Here is a 20,215-nt window from a genome sequence, read left to right as displayed (position 1 = left end):
TTTTTGGATCGTTTAATAAAAAAAAAGTTTAATTACAATTTTCAGATTTTTAATGACCAAACTTACTCATTAGTTTTTAAGCCACCAAGCTGAAATGCAATACCAAACCCCGGCCTCCGGCGAAGATTGCTTTGCCAAAATTTCAATCAATTTGATTGAAAAATTAGGGTGTGACAGTGCCGCCTCAACTTTTAAAAAAAGCCGGATATGACGTCATCAAAGACATTTATCGAAAAAAGGAAAAAAAGTCCGGGGATATCATTCCCAGGAACTCTCATGTCAAATTTGATAAAGATCGGTCCAGTAGTTTGGTCTAAATCGCTCTACACACACACAGACACACACAGACACACACACACACACACACACACACACACACACACACACACACACACACACACATACACCACGACCCTCGTCTCGATTCCCCCCCCCCCCCTCTATGTTAAAACATTTAGTCAAAACTTGACTAAATGTAAAAAGAGTAAAAAGCATACATTCTAGTTGCAAATTAATATATGTTATAATCAGTTTAAGGACTAAAAGTGCATGTCAGAAAATGGTACACAACTCTGGAGAATAGCCCGCCTATTTCTGTGCGTACTCAACTTGGCTCGTTCTGCCGCTGATCCTCGTGTGCTGTGTCTTTGAGCTCGTTGTCTGCATTTCTTTGTGTCAGCAACTCTCTTTGACCCAAACAACCGCCCACCACCTCCACCACCTCCACCGTACCTCCCCCCCCCCCCCACCCCTACCTCCTCCACTCACCTGTTTACTTGTCAATTTTCTTGATTTTCGCCCGCCCCCGCTGTTCTCTTCCTGTCTGAGATGGGAATTACGCAGGCGCCAGGTCCGTTTCACCGAGGCCGCTCAGTGATCCCAGAATAACATGATTTTTTGTGTATTCAAGAATCAGACTAATGAGGATAAAAGTTGCTTCTTTATTTCAGTGGTTATGAATCTGTCATGCGGCAGGAAACGGGTTCCGCCTAGCTCGCAAAACTGTTTTGTTTATTTTAGATTGCTAATTACTTCCCTTTGTTTTTGATAGAGGGCGACCCTCCAAAAAAATACCCACGCACAAAAATGGTAATAACTTGTGCATGTGTTCTGCGACTTCTTTCATCTTTGGTGTACATTAAATTCAGATTGGGGATGATAAGGTCAAAAAGTTTCAAAATTGTAGGTCAGATGACCAAATTAACTTTGATGTTCTTTCGAAAATATGTTCCAAATTCGGGGATCGACTTATCAGGTTTGACATTGATTGGTAGCCACACTCACTCGTCTGAAGATAAAATACACCAAATATGAACTAATTCGCTGAACGCATGTACAAGTTAATACTTATTAGCATTTTTTTTCGCTGACATTCTTTCTTTCTTTTTTTTTTCTTTTTACATTTAGTCAAGTTTTGACTAAATGTTTTAACATAGAGGGGGGAATCGAGACGAGGGTCGTGGTCTATGTGTGTGTGTGTGTGTGTCTGTGTGTGTGTGTGTCTGTGTGTGTGTGTAGAGCGATTCAGACTAAACTACTGGGCCGATCTTTATGAAATTTGACATGAAAGTTCCTGGGTATGATATCCCCGGACTTTTTTTTCTTTTTTTCGATAAATACCTTTGATGACGTCATATCCGGCTTTTTGTAAAAGTTGAGGCGGCACTGTCACACCCTCATTTTTCAATCAAATTGATTGAAATTTTGGCAAATCAATCTTCGACAAAGGCCGAGGTTTGGTATTTCATTTCAGCTTGGTGGCTTAAAAACTAATGAGTGAGTTTGGTCATTAAAAATCGGAAACTTGTAATTAAAACTATTTTTTTATTAAACGATCCAAAAACAATTTCATGTTATTCTTCGTCATTTTCTGATTCCAAAAACATATACATATGTTATATTTGGATTAAAAACAATCTCTGAAAATTAAAAATATAAAAATTATGATCAAAATTAAATTTCCGAAATCGATTCAAAAACTATTTCATCTTATTCCTTGTCGGTTCCTGATTCCAAAAACATATAGATATGATATGTTTGGATTAAAAACACGCTCAGAAAGTTAAAACGAAGAGAGGTACAGTAAAGCGTGCTATGAAGCACAGCGCAACCGCTGCCGCGCCAAACAGGCTCGTCACTTTCACTGCCTTTTGCACTAGCGGCGGACTACGTTCAGTTTCATTCTGGGAGTTCCACAGCTTGACTAAATGTAGTAATTTCGCCTTACGCGACTTGGTTTTTTTTTTTTTTTTTGGGGGGGGGATGTTTTCTGCTTTTGTATACTTCATTTGATTTTGCCATTCAACTACAATCTTCGTATTTCGGTATTTCTGTTGTTCTTGTGCATGCATTGCGTTCAATTCCCAACAAACATTAGGAAGAGTATCATTATTGTACACATTTTGAAACTGTTCTTATATCTATTTTCGGACATGAAAGATGTTGACCACTTTGAAACCGCGTTTACATATCACTCAACTTAAATTTTTTATTTATTTTTTTTTATTTTTTTTTAAAGAGTACGACCATGTATACGTGTTGGTACGTTTTGTAGGTCTCTACAAAAATGGCACGGTCAATTGTTTAAATGTTTTAATATGTGATTGTGTCGACTCTGTTCTCCAATGTGTCATATATTTGGTTAAAATCGCTCAGATGCACCAGGAAATATGAGAGAAACTGATCTAATTTTAGCCTACGGGAACGTCATGAAATTACGCCATTTCGAGCCATATCGGAAAGACACGTTGCAATAATTCAAATGCCCCCCGCGGGTTAGGGGGAGTCCCATATTGGTTGGGACGAGAAAGAATTTACCCGATGCTCCCCAGCATGTCGTAAGAGGCGACGAACGGATTTTGTTTCTCCTGTTACCCTTGTTAAGTGTTTCTTGTATAGAATATAGTCAATGTTTGTAAAGATGTTAGTCAAGCAGTATGTAAGAAATGTTAAGTCCTTTGTACTGGAAACTTGCATTCTCCCAGTAAGTTAATATATTGTACTACGTTGCAAGCCCCTGGAGCAAATGTTTGATTAGTGCTTTTGTGAACAAGAAACAATTGACAAGTGGCTCTATCCCATTTCCCCCCTTCCCTCCGTCGCGATATAACCTTGAACGGTTGAAAACGACGTTAAACACCAAATAAAGAAAAGAATAATTCAAATAAAAACGCTTCATTGCAACAAACGTATTTACACAACGTACACAATAGGTCCTGTGATTATAATTGATCTCTCAGATACCCCATTCAATTACCCAACCCTCGTTTATATGATATTTTGGCATGTCATCATATTCAGAATTCGGTATCATAAAGTCTTTCCGGTAGATTTCACTACTTTTTCCGGTAGATTTCACTACTTTTTCCGGTAGATTTCACTACTTTTTCCGGTAGATTTCACTACTTTTTCCGGTAGATTTCACTACTTTTTCCGGTAGATTTCACTACTTTTTCCGGTAGATTTCACTACTTTTTCCGGTAGATTTCACGACTTTTTTCACTCTTGTTTCAACACATTCTGAACATATCACAGACAAACTTGTAACAGAATATTAGCGTAGTCAATTTTTGGGGTCAGTCGCTGTCGTATGTTTTAATGGTGAGAGCTGGATGTTAAATGTGCCGAAAGTGCTTACTTTATTACCCTCGTTAAATAAAGATTTCTCTCTCTCTCTCTCTCTCTCTCTCTCTCTCTCTCTCTCTCTCCCTCCCCCCTCTCTCACTCTCAGGCTTTCGCCTACGTAGCAACACACCCACCTCAGCCGTGCCCGGGAGAAGAAAATTGAAAGTTGCAAATTACTTGCGGAATGATAAGAGGGAGGATACACAGCTCCCAGAACAGCCCCGAGGCACGAACGTGAGCTCTAATTGGCTGCAAACTATCTTGGGGTGCCCTCTGCCGGCAAATCCCTGGTCTAGAAGTGTCGCTAGTTTATCCCCCTTAGTCTTGCTCTGCCGTTCTTCCTTTTCACTCCCGCCTCTCTGTCTGTCTCTCTGTCTCTGTCTCTGTCTCTGTCTCTCTTTCTCTCTCTCTCTCTCTCTCTCTCTCTCTCTCTCTCTCTCTCTCTCTCTCTCTCTCTCTCTCTCTCTCTCTCCGAAGTCTCTCTCAAGAGTCAAGGTCATCGGCATTGGCGGGCAGGTGTCACGATTTCATCTTTCGCCTGTGTACATATTTCCCCCTCGACATATACTCAAGACTGAAATGTTGTTTCCTGGTAAAATTAAGAAGTGAAATTATTTATGGACGAAAAGCATGTCAGTTTCTTGCATGTGAAGAAAATTGGTGGTAAATTTTAATAGATTTCACCCCCAAAATCGAATTCTTCGAAAACGTGTACTGAGTGGTTACGTCCCTTGAGTAAGAAGGAAAACATTTTAGGATGAATCAAATTTCTAAGTTAAATAAAACAAATTGGTTGGACAAATTTGGCCCCATGAATGTAAGGTACACAAGGTCGCTCATCAGTACTATCGAAGGATGTTTTTTTGTTCAGTGTAGAGTTTATACTAGATCAACGAGGCCGAGAAGCGAAATATCAACACGGCGAAAGATGAAAACGTCACACAGGCGCACATTTTCTTCTCCTGAACGTCTGTCATATGAGCGTTGATGCGTTGAGCTGTCGTTATGCGCCATACATGGCCCAGCTCATCCGGCTTCAGCGTGTTTTTATATCGGAGTGATCCTTCTCCTAGACTGGTGGCTTTACAGGGCTGTCGAGTCCAGTCTACCCGGCTATTTGGCCATAGCTGGCTGGTTTGTTTATCTGAGGTGATCTTCCCCAGGGCTAGAACTTAAAATGCGGCTCCTGTTCGCATGATGCTCCCGTCATTGGACACCTGGGGTATTTCTTGAGTGTAACAGTGCCACCTGTTACCTCGCCCCATCCTGTTGGAAGCACCGCCAGTTGGTCCGCGACTGCTTATTCGTCCTGGCAAGCCTGGCTTATTTCGCAGCTAACCTCCATATCTGAAGGCTATCACACTATCCGCCACCTGTGAACGCGCCTGGTTGGGGGTGGTCGCCCCTACTGTCCCAGGCTCCTGAACAAAACAGTCGATTGTTTAATCCAAGCCTAGCCAAATGGATGTTTCCGGATTACCAGAAGCAGCAGAAGACCTCCTTTGCACGCTACTGTCAAAAAACAGAGTGACATCCTGGAAAATAACCAGTAACGGGCGAAATTCTGTTTACACCATTCGTCACCGCGAAACTGGTCAGTGGAAGAAGAAATCTCCGTCTCAAGTACGCCGTGATCAGCAACGTGTCTGTGAGAGACAGACGAAGTCAAAGGTAGGACAAGCTTGCAACAGTTCTGTGAATGCCGCCTCCATAAGTATTGATGATAGGAACAACGACTTTGCAAACAATGTTACCACCAACGAACAGAGTCCAAGCAGACAAACACACTGGCGTCAGTCCATTCATACACGCACGAGCTTCACGACGTGAACAGGTCACAGGCGGGAGGTATCGTCCACTGGACTACTACTATCACAGAAAGACTACAAGGTACGTCACTCACCTTCGAGTCTTCTGTGTTCTTGGAGTCGCTTCCTGGGGGAAAATATTGTTCAAGACGGTTTGCCTCTTCCTACATTCTGTGTAAGGTCAAATAAATACAGTTGAATGATTGTTTGAACTGTATGTACCTTTAATTTTCAGCTTCCGTCCCTTGCAGGTTGTTTTTAACCATCATTTGGACGAATCTTCGTTTGCGAGCCGCTAAGATCCACTTCGTTTCAAATCATGCATCCGCACCGAATATGCATACCAGCGCTCATTGGTTAATAACAGGATATTCGATGATTATTTTTCCGTGGGTAGCTTCCCTTTGCTGCACAATATTTACATATGGTTTAGACCTTTTTACTGTGATAGTACTTTGATTATATTGTTTCTGTTCTTGTTGACCCTATCTTAGGGCGAGAGTTGGATGTCAAAAAGCATATATTCTTGCTTATGTATTACCCTCAATAATAAAGATTGTGTCTTGTCTTGTCTTGTCTTGTCTCTCTCTCTCTCTCTCTGATAACTTATCGTTTTACTCCTCTTCTTAGTCTTGGACGTCAAAAGACATCCTTAGCTGAGAGTTTTTTTTCTTTTTGCATTTAGTCTAGTTTTAACTAAATGTTTTAACATAGAGGGGGAATCGAGATAAGGGTCGTGGTGTATGTGTGTGTGTCTTTCTGTCTGTGCGTGTGTGTACATATAGAGCGATTCAGACCAAACTACTGGACCGATCTTTATGAAATTTGACATGAGAGTTTCTGGGAGTGATATCCCCGGACATTATTTGTTTTTGTTTTGATAAATACTTTTAATGACGTCATATCCGGCTTTTTGTAAAAGTTGAGGCGGCACTGTCACACCCTCATTTTTCAATCAAATTGATTGTAATTTTTGTAAAGCAATCTTCGACAAAGGCCGGACTTCGGTATTGCATTTCAGCTTGGTGGCTTAAAAATTAATTAATGACTTTGGTCATTAAAAATCTGAAAATTGTAAAAAAAAATTTTTAATATAAAACGATCCAAATTTACGTTCATCTTATTCTACATCATTTCCTGATTCCAAAAACATATAAATATGTTATATTTGAATTAAAAACAAGCTCTGAAAATTAAAAATATAACAATTATGATCTTCGTTATAAAATGTTAAGTCTACAGTCGAATATTACAAGGAGAAGAGATTATGCTGTGTTGATACTATTCAGTAATTTAGTCCTAGCTATTTGTGACAGGGGAGGCTACCGCTCCTTTCACAGCAGACTCTGCACCCGAGTTGTTGGCCTTTAAAGTCAACACCTGTGGATTGTAGAGTTCTGTTTGTGATGGGGTCTGGTGGTTTCCGATTGTCTGTATGTTCATGGAAACCTTCGGGTTTGCATAACAGTTTAACATTTTCAATCCTGTTTGATTGCACTTCGCTTCCCGAGGTGATCGTAGTGTTTCGGCACACGGTTACATCTGGCGATGCGAGCAGGATGGGACTCGGCATGATATGTTCAGGTAATGGCATAATATGACCACTGAACATTTTCGTGCTGTTCCCATTCTGCGAACTTGGGATGGACAGTGGTCCCCCGGTTCGGAACTTCGGGACGAAGTTCATTTCAAACGGGGGCGATTGTGACAGGGGAGGCTACCGCTCCTTTCACAGCAGACTCTACACCCGAGTTGTTGGCCTTTAAAGTCAACACCTGTGGATTGTAGAGTTCTGTTTGTGATGGGGTCTGGTGGTTTCCGATTGTCTGTATGTTCATGGAAACCTTCGGGTTTGCATAACAGTTTCTTAGCCCTAACATTTTTAATCCTGTTTGATTGCACTTCGCTTCCCGAGGTGATCGTAGTGTTTCGGCACACGGTTACATATTATTCTTGTAGGAGCACAAACTTAAAAAAAACCTGTGATGCACCAGAATATTTGGGTAGAACTAGTGGGCAGGCAGTGACGCCGCGCCGATCTGATAGAAGTTGAGCATGCACGAAACGTCCTTCCGGTACGCGTGGTGCACACTGGGAAGGAGGGGATTGTGGGTGATGGCAGTCAGCATGATTATACCTGTTGCTGTATGCGCCAACTGTTCCTTTGTGCAACTTCAAACGACAGGACTGGAAGAGCGAGAGAGGGGGGGGGGTAGGGGGGGGGGGTTCGAGATGGCGGATGGAACGAAAGCAAGGGGACCGAACAACGCGGAAATTCACGACTTGCAGATGGGTTTGAGACTGTGTGTTTGGTGGCCGCTATTTTTAGTCTCAGCGATCCCATGTATGGGAAAGGGGAGCACAACCTTCCGGGTTACACAGTTTTTGAAGAAAAGGGTTAAGAAAAGAAACATGTCGCGTAAGGCGAAATTACTACATTTATTCAAGCTGTGGAACTCACAGAATGAAACTGAACGTAGTCCGCCGCTAGTGCAAAAGGCAGTGAAAGTGACGAGCCTGTTTGGCGCGGTAGCGGTTGCGCTGTGCTTCATAGCACGCTTTACTGTACCTCTCTTCGTTTTAACTTTCTGAGCGTGTTTTTAATCCAAACATATCATATCTATATGTTTTTGGAATCAGGAACCGACCAGGAATAAGATGAAATAGTTTTTAAAACGATTTCGGAAATTTAATTTTAATCATAAGTTTTATATTTTTAATTTTCAGAGCTTGTTTTTAATCCGAATATAACATATTTATATATTTTTGGAATCAGAACATGATGAAGAATAAAATAAAAGTAATTTTGGATTGTTTTATAAGAAAATAATTTTAATTACAATTTTCAGATTTTTAATGACCAAAGTCATTATTGAATTTTTAAGCCTCCATGCTGAAATGCAATACCGAAGTCCGGCCTTCTCGATTCCCCCTCTATGTTAAAACATTTAGTCAAAACTTGACTAAATGTAAAAAGAGTGCCCAGACGGGTGTGTTCAAGCTATCTACCCAACCCCCTGTGTGTGCGTAGCCTACGTGCGCGTGAGTGTTGTGTGCCGTGTGTGTGTGTGTGTGTGTGTGTGTGTGTGTGCGCGCGCTCGAGCGCGCGTGTGTCTGTGTCTGTGTCTGTGCCTGTGTGTCCTGTGTGTGTGTGTGTGTGTGTGTGTGTGTGTGTCAACGTGTATCTACGTGTGCAAGTGTGTGTGCGCGCACATATATGTGTGCAATATACTAAACCTGAATTACCATTTGCCTGCGTACACAATCCTACATTTAAATCAACTGTTTGGGCTATTGTGCACAGTATAACTGATAGTCGATGGCTCGGAGACTGTGATGCCTTTGTATTTCATCATTATGAACGATAAGATTGTTTGTTTTGATTTGTCTTGTCTTGCTCTTGTCCTGTCAACAGGAGCTGCCGATTTATTTGTCAACAAAAAACCCATACTCATCATCTTTTTAATTTATTTTCCCGTCCATTGCTAGTTGATTCATCTGCACGGGAGAAAACGACTGGACATGTCTCGCCTTTGTTCCTTGAGTTGAAAGGAAACGCTGTCGTAATTCTGTGGCAGATCATTACTTTTTCTGCCAGTGACCTTTTTGGCTCAGAAATAGCCTTAGATTTTTTTTCTTTCTTTCTTCTTCTACAGGTAAACACGCTTCTTCCTGAAGGCTGGTTATTGATTGTCTTTTGCCCTCTCTCTCTGTCTCTGTCTCTCTCTCTCTCTGTCTCTCTCTCTCTCTCTCTCTCTCTCTGTCTCTCTCTCTCTCTCTCTCTCTCTGTGTCTCTCTCTGTCTCTCTCTCTCTCTCTCTCTCTCTCTCCCTCTCTCTCTCTGTCTCTCTCTGTCTCTCTCTCTCTCTCTCTCTCTGTCTCTCTCTGTCTCTCTCTCTCTCTCTGTATCTCTCTCTCTCTCACACACACACACACACTCACACATACTCACACACATTCACAAACACACACACATACACACACACACACACACACACACACACACACGCGCACATAATTATATGCTCTTTCTCTCTTCCTCTCTCTCACTCTTTCTCCCCCCCCTCTCTCTCCCCCTTCTCTCTCTCTCTTTCGCTTTCTCTCTCTCTCCTTCTAGAATAAACATTTGTCTTCTGTCATTTTCTTTGATACTTTCGAACTGAGTTTTCTCACTACACAAAAAGAATATTTCTTCTAGTTTAAATCTTTATATCCTCAGTTATTTCTAGTTTAATCTGTCTATGGTTTTTCTGTTTGTGTGCTCGAGAACGAGTGTGGTGTGTGTGTGTGTGTGTGTGTGTCTGTGTGTGCGTGCGTGCGTGTGTGCGTGCGTGCGTGCGTGTGTCCGTGTGTGTGCGTGCGAGCGTGCGTGCGTGTGTGGTTGTGTGTGCGTACGTGTCTATTGGTCTGTCTGTGTCAGTGTGTACGTGCGTGCGAACTCAATATAACGAAAGCCTTTTTCCAAGATAAGCTGTGCAAAACTAGCGGAGGAAAAAGGCTATTACACTCTGTAATTCGGTCCACAATGGGCAGTGAAAAAGGCTATTACACTCTGTAATTCGGTCCACAATGGGCAGTGAAAAAGGCTATTACACTCTGTAATTCGGTCCACAATGGGCAGTGAAAAAGGCTATTACACTCTGTAATTCGGTCCACAATGGGCAGTGAAAAAGGCTATTACACTCTGTAATTCGGTCCACAATGGGCAGTGAAAAAGGCTATTACACTCTGTAATTCGGTCCACAATGGGCAGTGAAAAAGGCTATTACACTCTGTAATTCGGTCCACAATGGGCAGTGAAAAAGGCTATTACACTCTGTAATTCGGTCCACAATGGGCAGTGAAAAAGGCTATTACACTCTGTAATTCGGTCCACAATGGGCAGTGAAAAAGGCAATTACACTCTGTAATTCGGTCCACAATGGGCAGTGAAAAAGGCTATTACACTCTGTAATTCGGTCCACAATGGGCAGTGAAAAAGGCTATTACACTCTGTAATTCGGTCCACAATGGGCAGTGAAAAAGGCTATTACACTCTGTAATTCGGTCCACAATGGGCAGTGAAAAAGGCTATTACACTCTGTAATTCGGTCCACAATGGGCAGTGAAAAAGGCTATTACACTCTGTAATTCGGTCCACAATGGGCAGTGAGAAAGTCTCAGCCAACTTTTAGCTTATTTATCGATTCATCGCAGATTTTGTGGCAAACCTAGCTGTGTGTCGACATTACGGAGAAAATGGTTTGGCATCGTTCGCACTTGTTGTAGCAATCACGGTTTTCATTGATAATTATTGGCAATTTTGACCATGTTCGTATGACCTGAACCAAGGTCTTGTTCGTAGTTGGTTGCACAGTCAAGCTCTTCGGGAGAAATTATCAGCATCAACAACAATATTGTTTAGGTGAAGGAGGAGGGGGTTGGTTTCAAGGGAGATGAGGGGCTTGTGGTAGTGGAGGATGGGGGGGTGGACGAAGGAGCGGAGGAAGTTTTAGATTTGTCTTTGACCTTACAAGCTCTATTGTCCTGTTGGTCTGACCAGTGCACTGAGACAAACTTCGTTCTCGAATTGTGTTGTTGTTTTTGTTGATGGAATTTGTTGTTGATGGAATTGAAGGGAGAAGGGGGTGGGGGGCAGAGGGGAGGAGAAAATCTCAGAGTATGTAGGAGACAGACCTGGGAACCCATACGATTTATCCGTATTGTGTTCGCATGATAATTTTGATTGTCTAGAATACGATCAGTACGGTCAGTGAAAAACAAATACGACTACTTTTCTTCACCAGCGCACCCCGTAGCCTATCCAGTATTTTGACACATGATTACAGTTTTTGTCAATAAACATCGAAAGAAGCATTAGTTTTGAATGTTTTTTTAAACTTAAGTAACGGTGCGCCGGACGCGTGTGAAGCGTGATTGAATTATGGATGTTCAAATGCTGTGTGGAGTGGGCTAATTTTTCTGATAATACACCTAGTGCAAAACTGGGGTTCCCAGGTCTGAGGAGAGGGAACATTTAAACAGATGCCGACAAAAAAGAAAGAGAGAATGCTTTATGTCCTACAGGCTAAATATTTCGCCTCTTAAGGACAAGATATGGGTTATATGATTCGAGTTTTACGCCCTCACGGCTTTTGACGAGATACACAAGTGTATGCGTGTTTAGGTGGTATCAGCCATCTGCACTTATGGCAGAATGACCAAGATCTTCTACGTGCCATTGTGGTGACACGGGGATGAGACATGGCTTCCATATCTGGGTCTGCACATAAAGTTGACCCCTGTCCGTCCCGGCCCGAATTCGAACCTGCGACCTTCCGATCACAAGTCCAGTTCTCTACCAACTGAGCTGCCGGGCCTCTCGATGCCGACTCATGCACACGCAGCCTATAATATAGCGGTGACTTCACAAGCGCTGTTCTCCTGTTGGTCTGACCCGTTCACCAAGACAAAGAGTTAGCTTTTCATTGTCTTAACATCAACGCTTGTAATTCTGTTGTAACGCTAAAGTCATCGTGTTGTTCTGTGTATTCTGCTTACACGCTTGAACACATCTTTAGGTCTTCCATCTTCCATCGTTCTGCGAACCTTTCAGCCATTTGTTCAAAAAACAATTATCGTATTGATCAGAATTAAGTCTTCGGTTAATCTTGTCGTAAGTCGCTACTGAGAGTAATTGCAGGATAGGAAGACAATGGACTGTTTCTTGTCAAATGAACAGAACAGCGTAAAAAAAAATGTCCTCTAGTAATTGTGAACAGATTGCTTTTGCGATAGGCCAGGGTCAGCGAGTCCTTTTTCCAGATCCACTCTTCTTATTAGAAGAAATAACAGGAAAACAACACCCACTCAGTCTGAAGGAGCATGTGTATACGTGTGTGTCTGGGGCGGGGAGATAGCTCAGTCGATAGTGGCGCTGGCTTGAAACCAGTTGTCGACATCGGCGTGGGTTTGACGCCCACGTGCGGAGATGAATGTATTTCCCATAGTAAGTAACCTTTGTGCAGACTCTCCTCGGTGTCCGAACACCCCGCCACGGTGTGCATGCACGATAAAGATCCCCGGTTCACTGCGAAAGTCTCAGGACGTGGAAACACGAAGACACGCATGCAGGAAAAAGAACACAAAAAGTGGGCAGAGCCGTACTGTTGGGCAGCTCGCTTTCCCCATGAAATAAGCAACCTTAATTCCGACGAGGGTAGCCTCACTTGACCATATAGTTCCTCATCCCTATCCTTGTCCTTATCCATATTTTGCAGCTTCCTCTGTCGAAAAGCTGTCCTTGAACGGATTACAGGTTCCTACACAGTACGACCTCATTAAGCAGCAGCATCCGTAGGTCTTCTAATCGCACCAGTTTTATGACAATCATGACAATCAGTTAATTAGCTTACTATTGACATCTATTGTGTTTACCCTCCGTCTTTTGTTCATACCTTTTTCGTTCCGTGCAGCTTTTGCTTTTTGTGTCCCTATTTGTTTGTTTGTTTGTTTGTTCGTTTGTTAGTCCTGAAGAAGATTCCACAAGCAAAAATTCGATTTAGTATTGTATGTGCTGTCCTTGTAAAGGCGAGTACAGCCGGAATTGTTTTTTTCTTTTTTATCTCAGCGTACTACCGCCATGACGGTATAACTTATAAACTGTATCCTTTTCCGGCACACCAGAACAGTTGTTTCCTTCAATAATGATAACAATAACAATAACTACACTTTATTGTCCATTAAAATGAATACATTAAAACGAAAAATTGCCTTCGACACGTCTAACCTGCCTGTCAACGATTATAAATTACACACCGAAATACAATTACAAGAACAAGAACATTTAAAAGAGGCACACACGTATGGTTATTGTATTCAGAATATTGTACTATATGTTTACTTAATTAACACATGGAGCTGTTACAATACAAATCACATTGAAATATCACAGAATCAGGCACTGTTAGTCGCGCAAGAGCACAGGTCGAGGTATACACTGACCTATGTGTACGGTAAGGCAGAATACACACATTCTTCATTCGCTACACGTGCAGGCGGTCAACAACTGAGCTTGCACACAGACTGATTTCCATGATAATGGACCAGACGCCAAGTGTGTTTGGCATGCAGACGACCAGGCTAGACAATTCGAAGAGGTGCGGCGGTGACATGCTGCGATACTGATTCTTTGAAATCTCTGTGCGTTAATGTACTGTGACCCATTTGCATACTGATTCTTCGGGGTTTGGTCGCGTTGATATACTGTCTGTGACCTATTTGCATGCTGATTCTTCGAGGTCTCTAAACGTTGATATGCTATGCCCTAATTGCATGCTGATTCTTCGAGGTCTCTAAACGTTGATATGCTATGCCCTAATTGCATGCTGATTCTTCGAGGTCTCTAAACCTTGATATGCTGTGCCCCATTTGAATACTGATTTTTCGAGGACTCTATAATTGCTCATTTGCGATCCTCTTATTCTTCGATGTTCCCCTTTATTTCAAAAGTGTTTCATTTCTTTTTACATTTAGTCAAGTTTTGACTAAATGTTTTAACATAGAGGGGGAATCGAGACGAGGGTCGTGGTGTGTGTGTGTGTGTGTGTGTGTGTGTGTGTGTGTGTGTGTGTGTGTGTGTGTGTGTGTGTAGAGCGATTCAGAGTAAACTACTGGACCGATCTTTATGAAATTTTACATGAGAGTTCCTGGGTATGATATCCCCAGACTTGTTTTTCATGTTTTGGATAAATGTCTTTGATGACGTCATATCCGGCTTTTTGTAAAAGTTGAGGCGGCACTGTCACACCCTCATTTTGCAATCAAATTGATTGAAATTTTTGTAAAGCAATCTTCGACAAAGGCCAGACTTTGGTATTGCATTTCAGCTTGGTGGCTTAAAAATTAATTGATGACTTTGGTCATTAAAGGCATATGTACTCGATGACTATACACGCTAATTGCTTTACCAACAGCTGGAGACATGCTAAATTAAGTTCCCTGCAAAATATTGTGGTCTAGGACCCCTTCAATGTTGAGATATGTTAATTTTCATTTTGATCTGGATCGTCCTATTTATAGATTTGGCAACACATGTAACGTTGATGCAAGGGAGCTAACACCGCGGCTTTGTTGACATCCTCACTTTTTCAGAGGCTAGAACAAGCTGTAATGCATGTATTATGGTCCGCGCATGGTGACATATCGTCATTATATGGTCTTATGGTGCGTTTGACATCGATTATGGGCAAACTACACTTTGTAAACACGGGAGCGCGTACATATGCCTTTAAGAATCTCAAAATTGTAATTAAATTTATTTTTTTTATGAAACGATCCAAATTTACGTTCATTTTATTCTTCATCATTTTCTGATTCCAAAAACATATAAATCTATATCTATATACGGCTTGTGTGTGTCTGTCTGTCACTTCGCGATGCACGGCCAAAGTTCTCGATGGATCTGCTTCAAATTTGGTGGGCATATTCAGGTAGACCCCGGACACAATCTGGTCGATGAAAATTTTCAACACGTGCTCTCAGCGCGCAGCGCCGAACCGATTTTGGTTTTTATGGTTTTTCTGTACATCCATTCCCAGTAGTAACTCTTCCTTATCTTCTCCAGTGTTTTGCGCGTTTATTTCCCTTCCTTCGTGTGGCGTCAATCGCGTACGGTGCGCCACTTACCCGGCGAAGCCGGCGTACGGTGCGCCACTCACCCCGGGTATTCGGCTCTACTTCTTCCCGGCGAAGCCGGGTATTCATCTAGTATGTTATATTCGGATTAAAAACAAGCTCTGAAAATTAAAAATATAAAAATTATGATCAACATTAAATTTCCGAAATCGATTTAAAAACAATTTCATCTTATTCTTTGTCGGTTCCTGATTCCAAAAACATATAGATATGATATGTTTGGATTAAAAACACGCTCAGAAAGTTAAAACGAAGAGAGGTACATAAAAGCGTGCTATGCAGCACAGCGAAACCACTACCGCGCTAAACAGGCTCGTCAGTTTCACTACGTTTTGCACGAGCGGCGGACTACGGTCATTGTGAAAAAATGCAGCATGCGTTCAGTTTCATTCTGTGCGTTCCACAGCTTGACTAAATGTAGTAATTTCGTCTTACACAACTTGTTGTATTTTCCAATGAAAATCTCTTCGAAACGATCGTATGGGGATGAGAGAATTAAAAAAGAAAGTACCCGCACAAAAAAGCAAAAAACAAAAAGAAAGTACCTTGGTACCTATAATTGTCCATAAAAATGAATATACTGTGGCCTACTGCATATTGATTCTTTCAGGTCTCTACAATGTGAAATAATGTGACATATGCCGTTGATGTACTGTAACCGGTTGGCATACTGATTCTTCGAGGTCTCTACGCGTTGATATACTGTGACCTATTTGCATACTGATTTTAATTGATATACACGTTGTTATACTGTGACCTATTTGCATACTGATTTTGACTGATATACACGTTGGTATACTGTGACCTATTTGCACACTGAGATTTTTGCACATTGATAAACCTGTATTGCGATCTGTTGACAAACGGATTCTTCGAGGCCACTGCACTTTGACATACTATGACCCATTTGCAGACTGAGTCTTTCAGCTCGTTGATATATTGTGACCTCTTTTACTGCAACAGAATTGAATAAGTCATCTTCATGCAAAGAGCACCAATTGTCTGTCTGACAGGGGATGCAATTTGATCGCTTGACATTTTGAAATGACACTTCACGTGACTCGCTTGCTTCCTGTTCTGATTCAAGGTGCCTTTCATCCCGTGTGATCAATTATATAACCCATCAAAGATCCTACCAGGCTTTTTCGCGTTAAGGGCAGAGATGGCACGGAAATTAAGATTTGTTTCTGTGGAAAGCTTTTCACTATTTTGTCAAGGTCCTCAATAAAAAAAAAACTCAGAAAAAGTGTGTGTGTTTTTATTGCAAAGTAATATTTGAAGGACTTATGGGTCAGAATTGACTTTTTTTGCTACTTTTTAGGGTAACACATGAAGTTTTGGGGACACATTCATCTTTCAGAAAAATAAAGATAGAACTTTGAAGTGTGTTTTATTTCACTCTAAACGGGCTCCTATATCCAGTAACGGAGCAACTTATTCATATTTATGAACAGATTGTGTTCCCTTGGTAGATATCACAGGCACAAAATACATTTCGGGAAAAAGCAAATTATTATACTTTTACAGAACTTCTTAAATAGTTCCTCGATAAATCATAGAAGTCTCTCCGGATCCGTAACTGTGTAGAGACATCAATTCTGATGAACATATTTTGTTTAAAAAGTAAGAAGATGAAGAGTTCCCATCAAACTATTTTGAGAAAACAGCGTCAAAAGTTTTCAAAATGGTGTCAAATGTTAATAAAACATTTTGAAAACCATTGCTTTATTGCAAGAAAGAGGTTGAAGATGACAACATTATTTCGCACAATAATCAAAGTACCTAATCATGCTGAGAACCCAAAATACGTTTTTGGACCAAAATGTCGATCCATCTGTGGCTTTGAGGTTAAACTAAAACGAAGTCCAGCTGCTGAAGGTTCTGAGCAAGAATACATTGTTGATTTTATCGGGTAAAAAGTTATTGGGTGAAATACACCGATAACAACGATTATTCTTAAAATCAAAAATTACTGCCGATGAAATAAATATGTTAAAAACACAAAACAGTTCTTTACTTAAAAATACTAAGACAGCACAATTAAAATGTTGTCCCGAAGAAGCCCCCAAAGGCAATCATTTGACACTTTCCTTGTGCTGGCTTTGTTTTAGTGAGTACAGTATAAAGATGTATTTTGTTTCGGAAGACCATTCACTATTTATTTACATTTCTTACAAAACGTTTATCCCGCGTCAAATGCTGGGGTGTTTCTGCGTTTAGCTTTGAATTTCAAAACCACACCTGTAAGCCATCGTAAAAACTTGTTTGTTTGTTTGTTTGTTTAACGCCCAGCCGACCACGAAGGGCCATATCAGGGCGGTGCTGCTTTGACATTTAACGTGCGCCACACACAAGACAGAAGTCGCAGCACAGGCTTCATGTCTCACCCAGTCACATTATTCTGACACCGGACCAACCAGTCCTAGCACTAACCCCATAATGCCAGACGCCAGGCGGAGCAGCCACTAGATTGCCAATTTTAAAGTCTTAGATATGACCCGGCCGGGGTTCGAACCCACGACCTCCCGATCACTGGGCGGACGCCTTACCACTAGGCCAACCGTGCCGGTCGTCGTAAAAACTTGCTCTGAAAGGGAAGGTGGTCTTATAACTAGCATGGTGTCCTGTTTCTTGGCTTGCTGTGCTCTTAGAGAAACTAAGGCCTGTGATATGTTTGTAACGACATGTGTGTGCAGACTGTCCGACAGTCTGCGGGACGAGGCCATAGCGTATGACGACATGAACACAGTGATGTGATTGTAATGACGTGTGTAATGACGTGTGTGCAGACGGTCCGACAGCTTGGCGGACGAGGCCATAGCGTATGACGACATGAACAAGCCCGAGACGCGCGCCATGGAGGTACAGCCCGACCTCAGCAAACTGGAGCCTCGCAACGACCCACGAGCTTTTATGTAAGTATTACACGTGTACGCCCGCGCGCGCATTCATACACGCACGTGCACGCATGAACGCACACTGACGCACAGGCGCACACACACGCGTATACTGACATACACACACACACACACACATACACACACACACTAAGAGACACACTAACACACATACACACACACACACACACACACACACACACGCACACACACACACACACTCATTCTTCGTCCTACCAACCTGCATACTGACACGATCACACACGCACGCTTTCTGTCTATCTAGCCCCCACACACTTTGTATGTGTGTGTGTATGTGTATGTGTGTGTGTGTGTGTGTGTGTGTGTGTGTGTGTGTGTGTGTGTGTGTGTGTGTGTGTGTGTGTGTGTGTGTGCACGCGCATACGTGCTAGCATGCGTGCACGTGTGTGTGTCTTTGTGCATGTGTGTGTTTCTCTTTGTGTGTGTCTTCCTGTCTGTCTGTCTGTGTAATGGATTGGTTTCACTGCGAAGAAACTATCTCGTGTAAAATCAAGCTGTTTGTTGCAACGCCTGAGTTACTGACTGTTTCTCTTTCTATTGTGCAGGCCGTTTGCTCCGATTCCAACACGCCGGTATACGTCACTTCCGTTCGAATCGCAGCGCCGCCTCATTCCCGTACCGGAAGAGGAAGGGAGCGCAGACGAGAGACTGACGTCACCGGAAGAGATTTTTAGCTTCCCCGTTTACGCGAGGGATATTGACGACGATTTTTGCATGGACGTAGATTTCCCCATCGTTCCCATGTGCGACCCACTGGATACTGAAGAAGAGGATGCAGGAATAACCATTGAGGTTCAGGAGAAAACGTGAACAGTGTTGGCCTAACTGGGAAAATTTGTTTCGACTTGTTGTTACAGAGTTATAAAGCGGCAACTTTTAAAATTATGCTGTTAGCTTGAACGGTGTATGCTAGCACACGGAAAATTACACAAGTTAAGACGTGGTTTTTTTTATGTCGCATGAGTTTGTAAACGAATGTGTAGTACTCGGAAAAAAATCTGTGACGGTATTCGTATCGTGTTTATGTTGCGTTCTGTTAAAAGTTGCCAGTTTTAAAACGGTTTGGAGGGAACGATCAGAGGTTTTCTTGTAACGTTGTAATTGTTGCTTGTTGACATTGTTGATGAAAGACACGGGTTTAAGAAAGATGTTTATATTATCTTGTTCACGAAAGGATATTATTTAATTAGTTGTTTTCTCTGTATCCATTCTCCCCCTGATTGATATTGACATAATTATCCTTGGGTTTTCTTTCTTTTTTTTAAATGTGTTCCTTTATTCCTTCCACACACAAAAAGATAACCTCAAAAAAATTGTATATAAAAACTTGTATGGTGAATATGGCGCCCATATTCCTACAGATATTATGTGTTTTTTCCGTTGTTATTTTATTGCATATTTCTGTCGTGGTTCTCTGATTTGTGCGGGGTTTGTTGAAAGGACCATTGTTCGCGCGTAAACGATCATGTAAGCAGCTACACAAGTCTGTCCTAGATCTTATACGGGCTAAGATCATCCTTCCATTTGGACATATACACACAATTAAGAGTCTGGCTGCCTCCTCTTTGTAGAGTGTAATATTTGTTGTCTGATTTTAATTTTGCAGATTGACATAGCCGTCTGTTACAACATAAATCAAGCACACAGTTTTTATTCTGCACAGAAGTTCGCCAAGTTGTAGATATGTGTTATGCGCTCTGGTGGAAGGGCGCTCTTATCTCATGTAAAAGCCTGGACAAATACCTGCTGATTTACAAGATGGTGTACGGGGAATGAGGATATCTTCAGATGAACGTTTTTTGGCAAAACAAAAACATTGAAAATAGGACTCACCTTAACGGTTGAGTTGATACACATATTCAAACTGAACGTTTAACTCTAAAGGGTCTTCTTCGGAAACAAGAACACTGTCTGTAGTTGCAGGTGTATCAACTGTTAAGGCAACAACAACAAAAAAGTCTGTTTACGGTATCCCGACCGACCCTATTTTTTCGCGCGACCCTAGACTTTTTTTTGGCATTTGGGGGAAAAAAAAGTCTTTGTTTTTTGGCAAAATAATTTAAAAATATGTGGGTTTTTTTTTTTGGGGGGGGGGGGGGGAAATTATTTTTAAAAATCCCGACCTACCGACCCTATTTTTTTTTGCCTATGTTACCGTAAACAGACAATT

The 20,215-nt window shown here is 41.8% G+C and overlaps 1 protein-coding gene across 1 annotated transcript; it reads left to right on the top strand.

Moving 5' to 3' along the window:
- Positions 1-7,664: 7,664 nt before the first annotated feature.
- On the top strand, positions 7,665-20,116 carry LOC138977782 (uncharacterized). Its single transcript, XM_070350388.1, has 4 exons — positions 7,665-7,725; positions 12,691-12,766; positions 17,896-18,021; positions 18,591-20,116. The coding sequence occupies exons 1-4, from the start codon at positions 7,665-7,667 to the stop codon at positions 18,853-18,855; spliced, it is 528 nt and encodes a 175-aa protein (XP_070206489.1). The 3' UTR covers positions 18,856-20,116.
- Positions 20,117-20,215: the final 99 nt, after the last annotated feature.

The sequence above is a fragment of the Littorina saxatilis genome, linkage group LG10 (genome assembly GCF_037325665.1).
Source record: "Littorina saxatilis isolate snail1 linkage group LG10, US_GU_Lsax_2.0, whole genome shotgun sequence".
In the NCBI taxonomy this organism is placed as follows: Eukaryota; Metazoa; Mollusca; class Gastropoda; order Littorinimorpha; family Littorinidae; genus Littorina; species Littorina saxatilis.
The sequence above is the reverse complement of the archived record's forward strand: the minus strand, read 5'-3'. Positions and strand labels throughout refer to the sequence as shown.

Bases quoted from the DNA above. Each gene is read 5' to 3' on its own strand.
- LOC138977782 (XM_070350388.1), top strand. From the start codon at position 7,665: ATGGCGGATGGAACGAAAGCAAGGGGACCGAACAACGCGGAAATTCAC. The intron at 7,726-12,690 runs GTTTGAGACTGT...CATATTTTGCAG, and splicing joins AATTCACGACTTGCAGATGG to CTTCCTCTGTCGAAAAGCTG. The intron at 18,022-18,590 runs GTAAGTATTACA...TCTATTGTGCAG, and splicing joins AACGACCCACGAGCTTTTAT to GCCGTTTGCTCCGATTCCAA.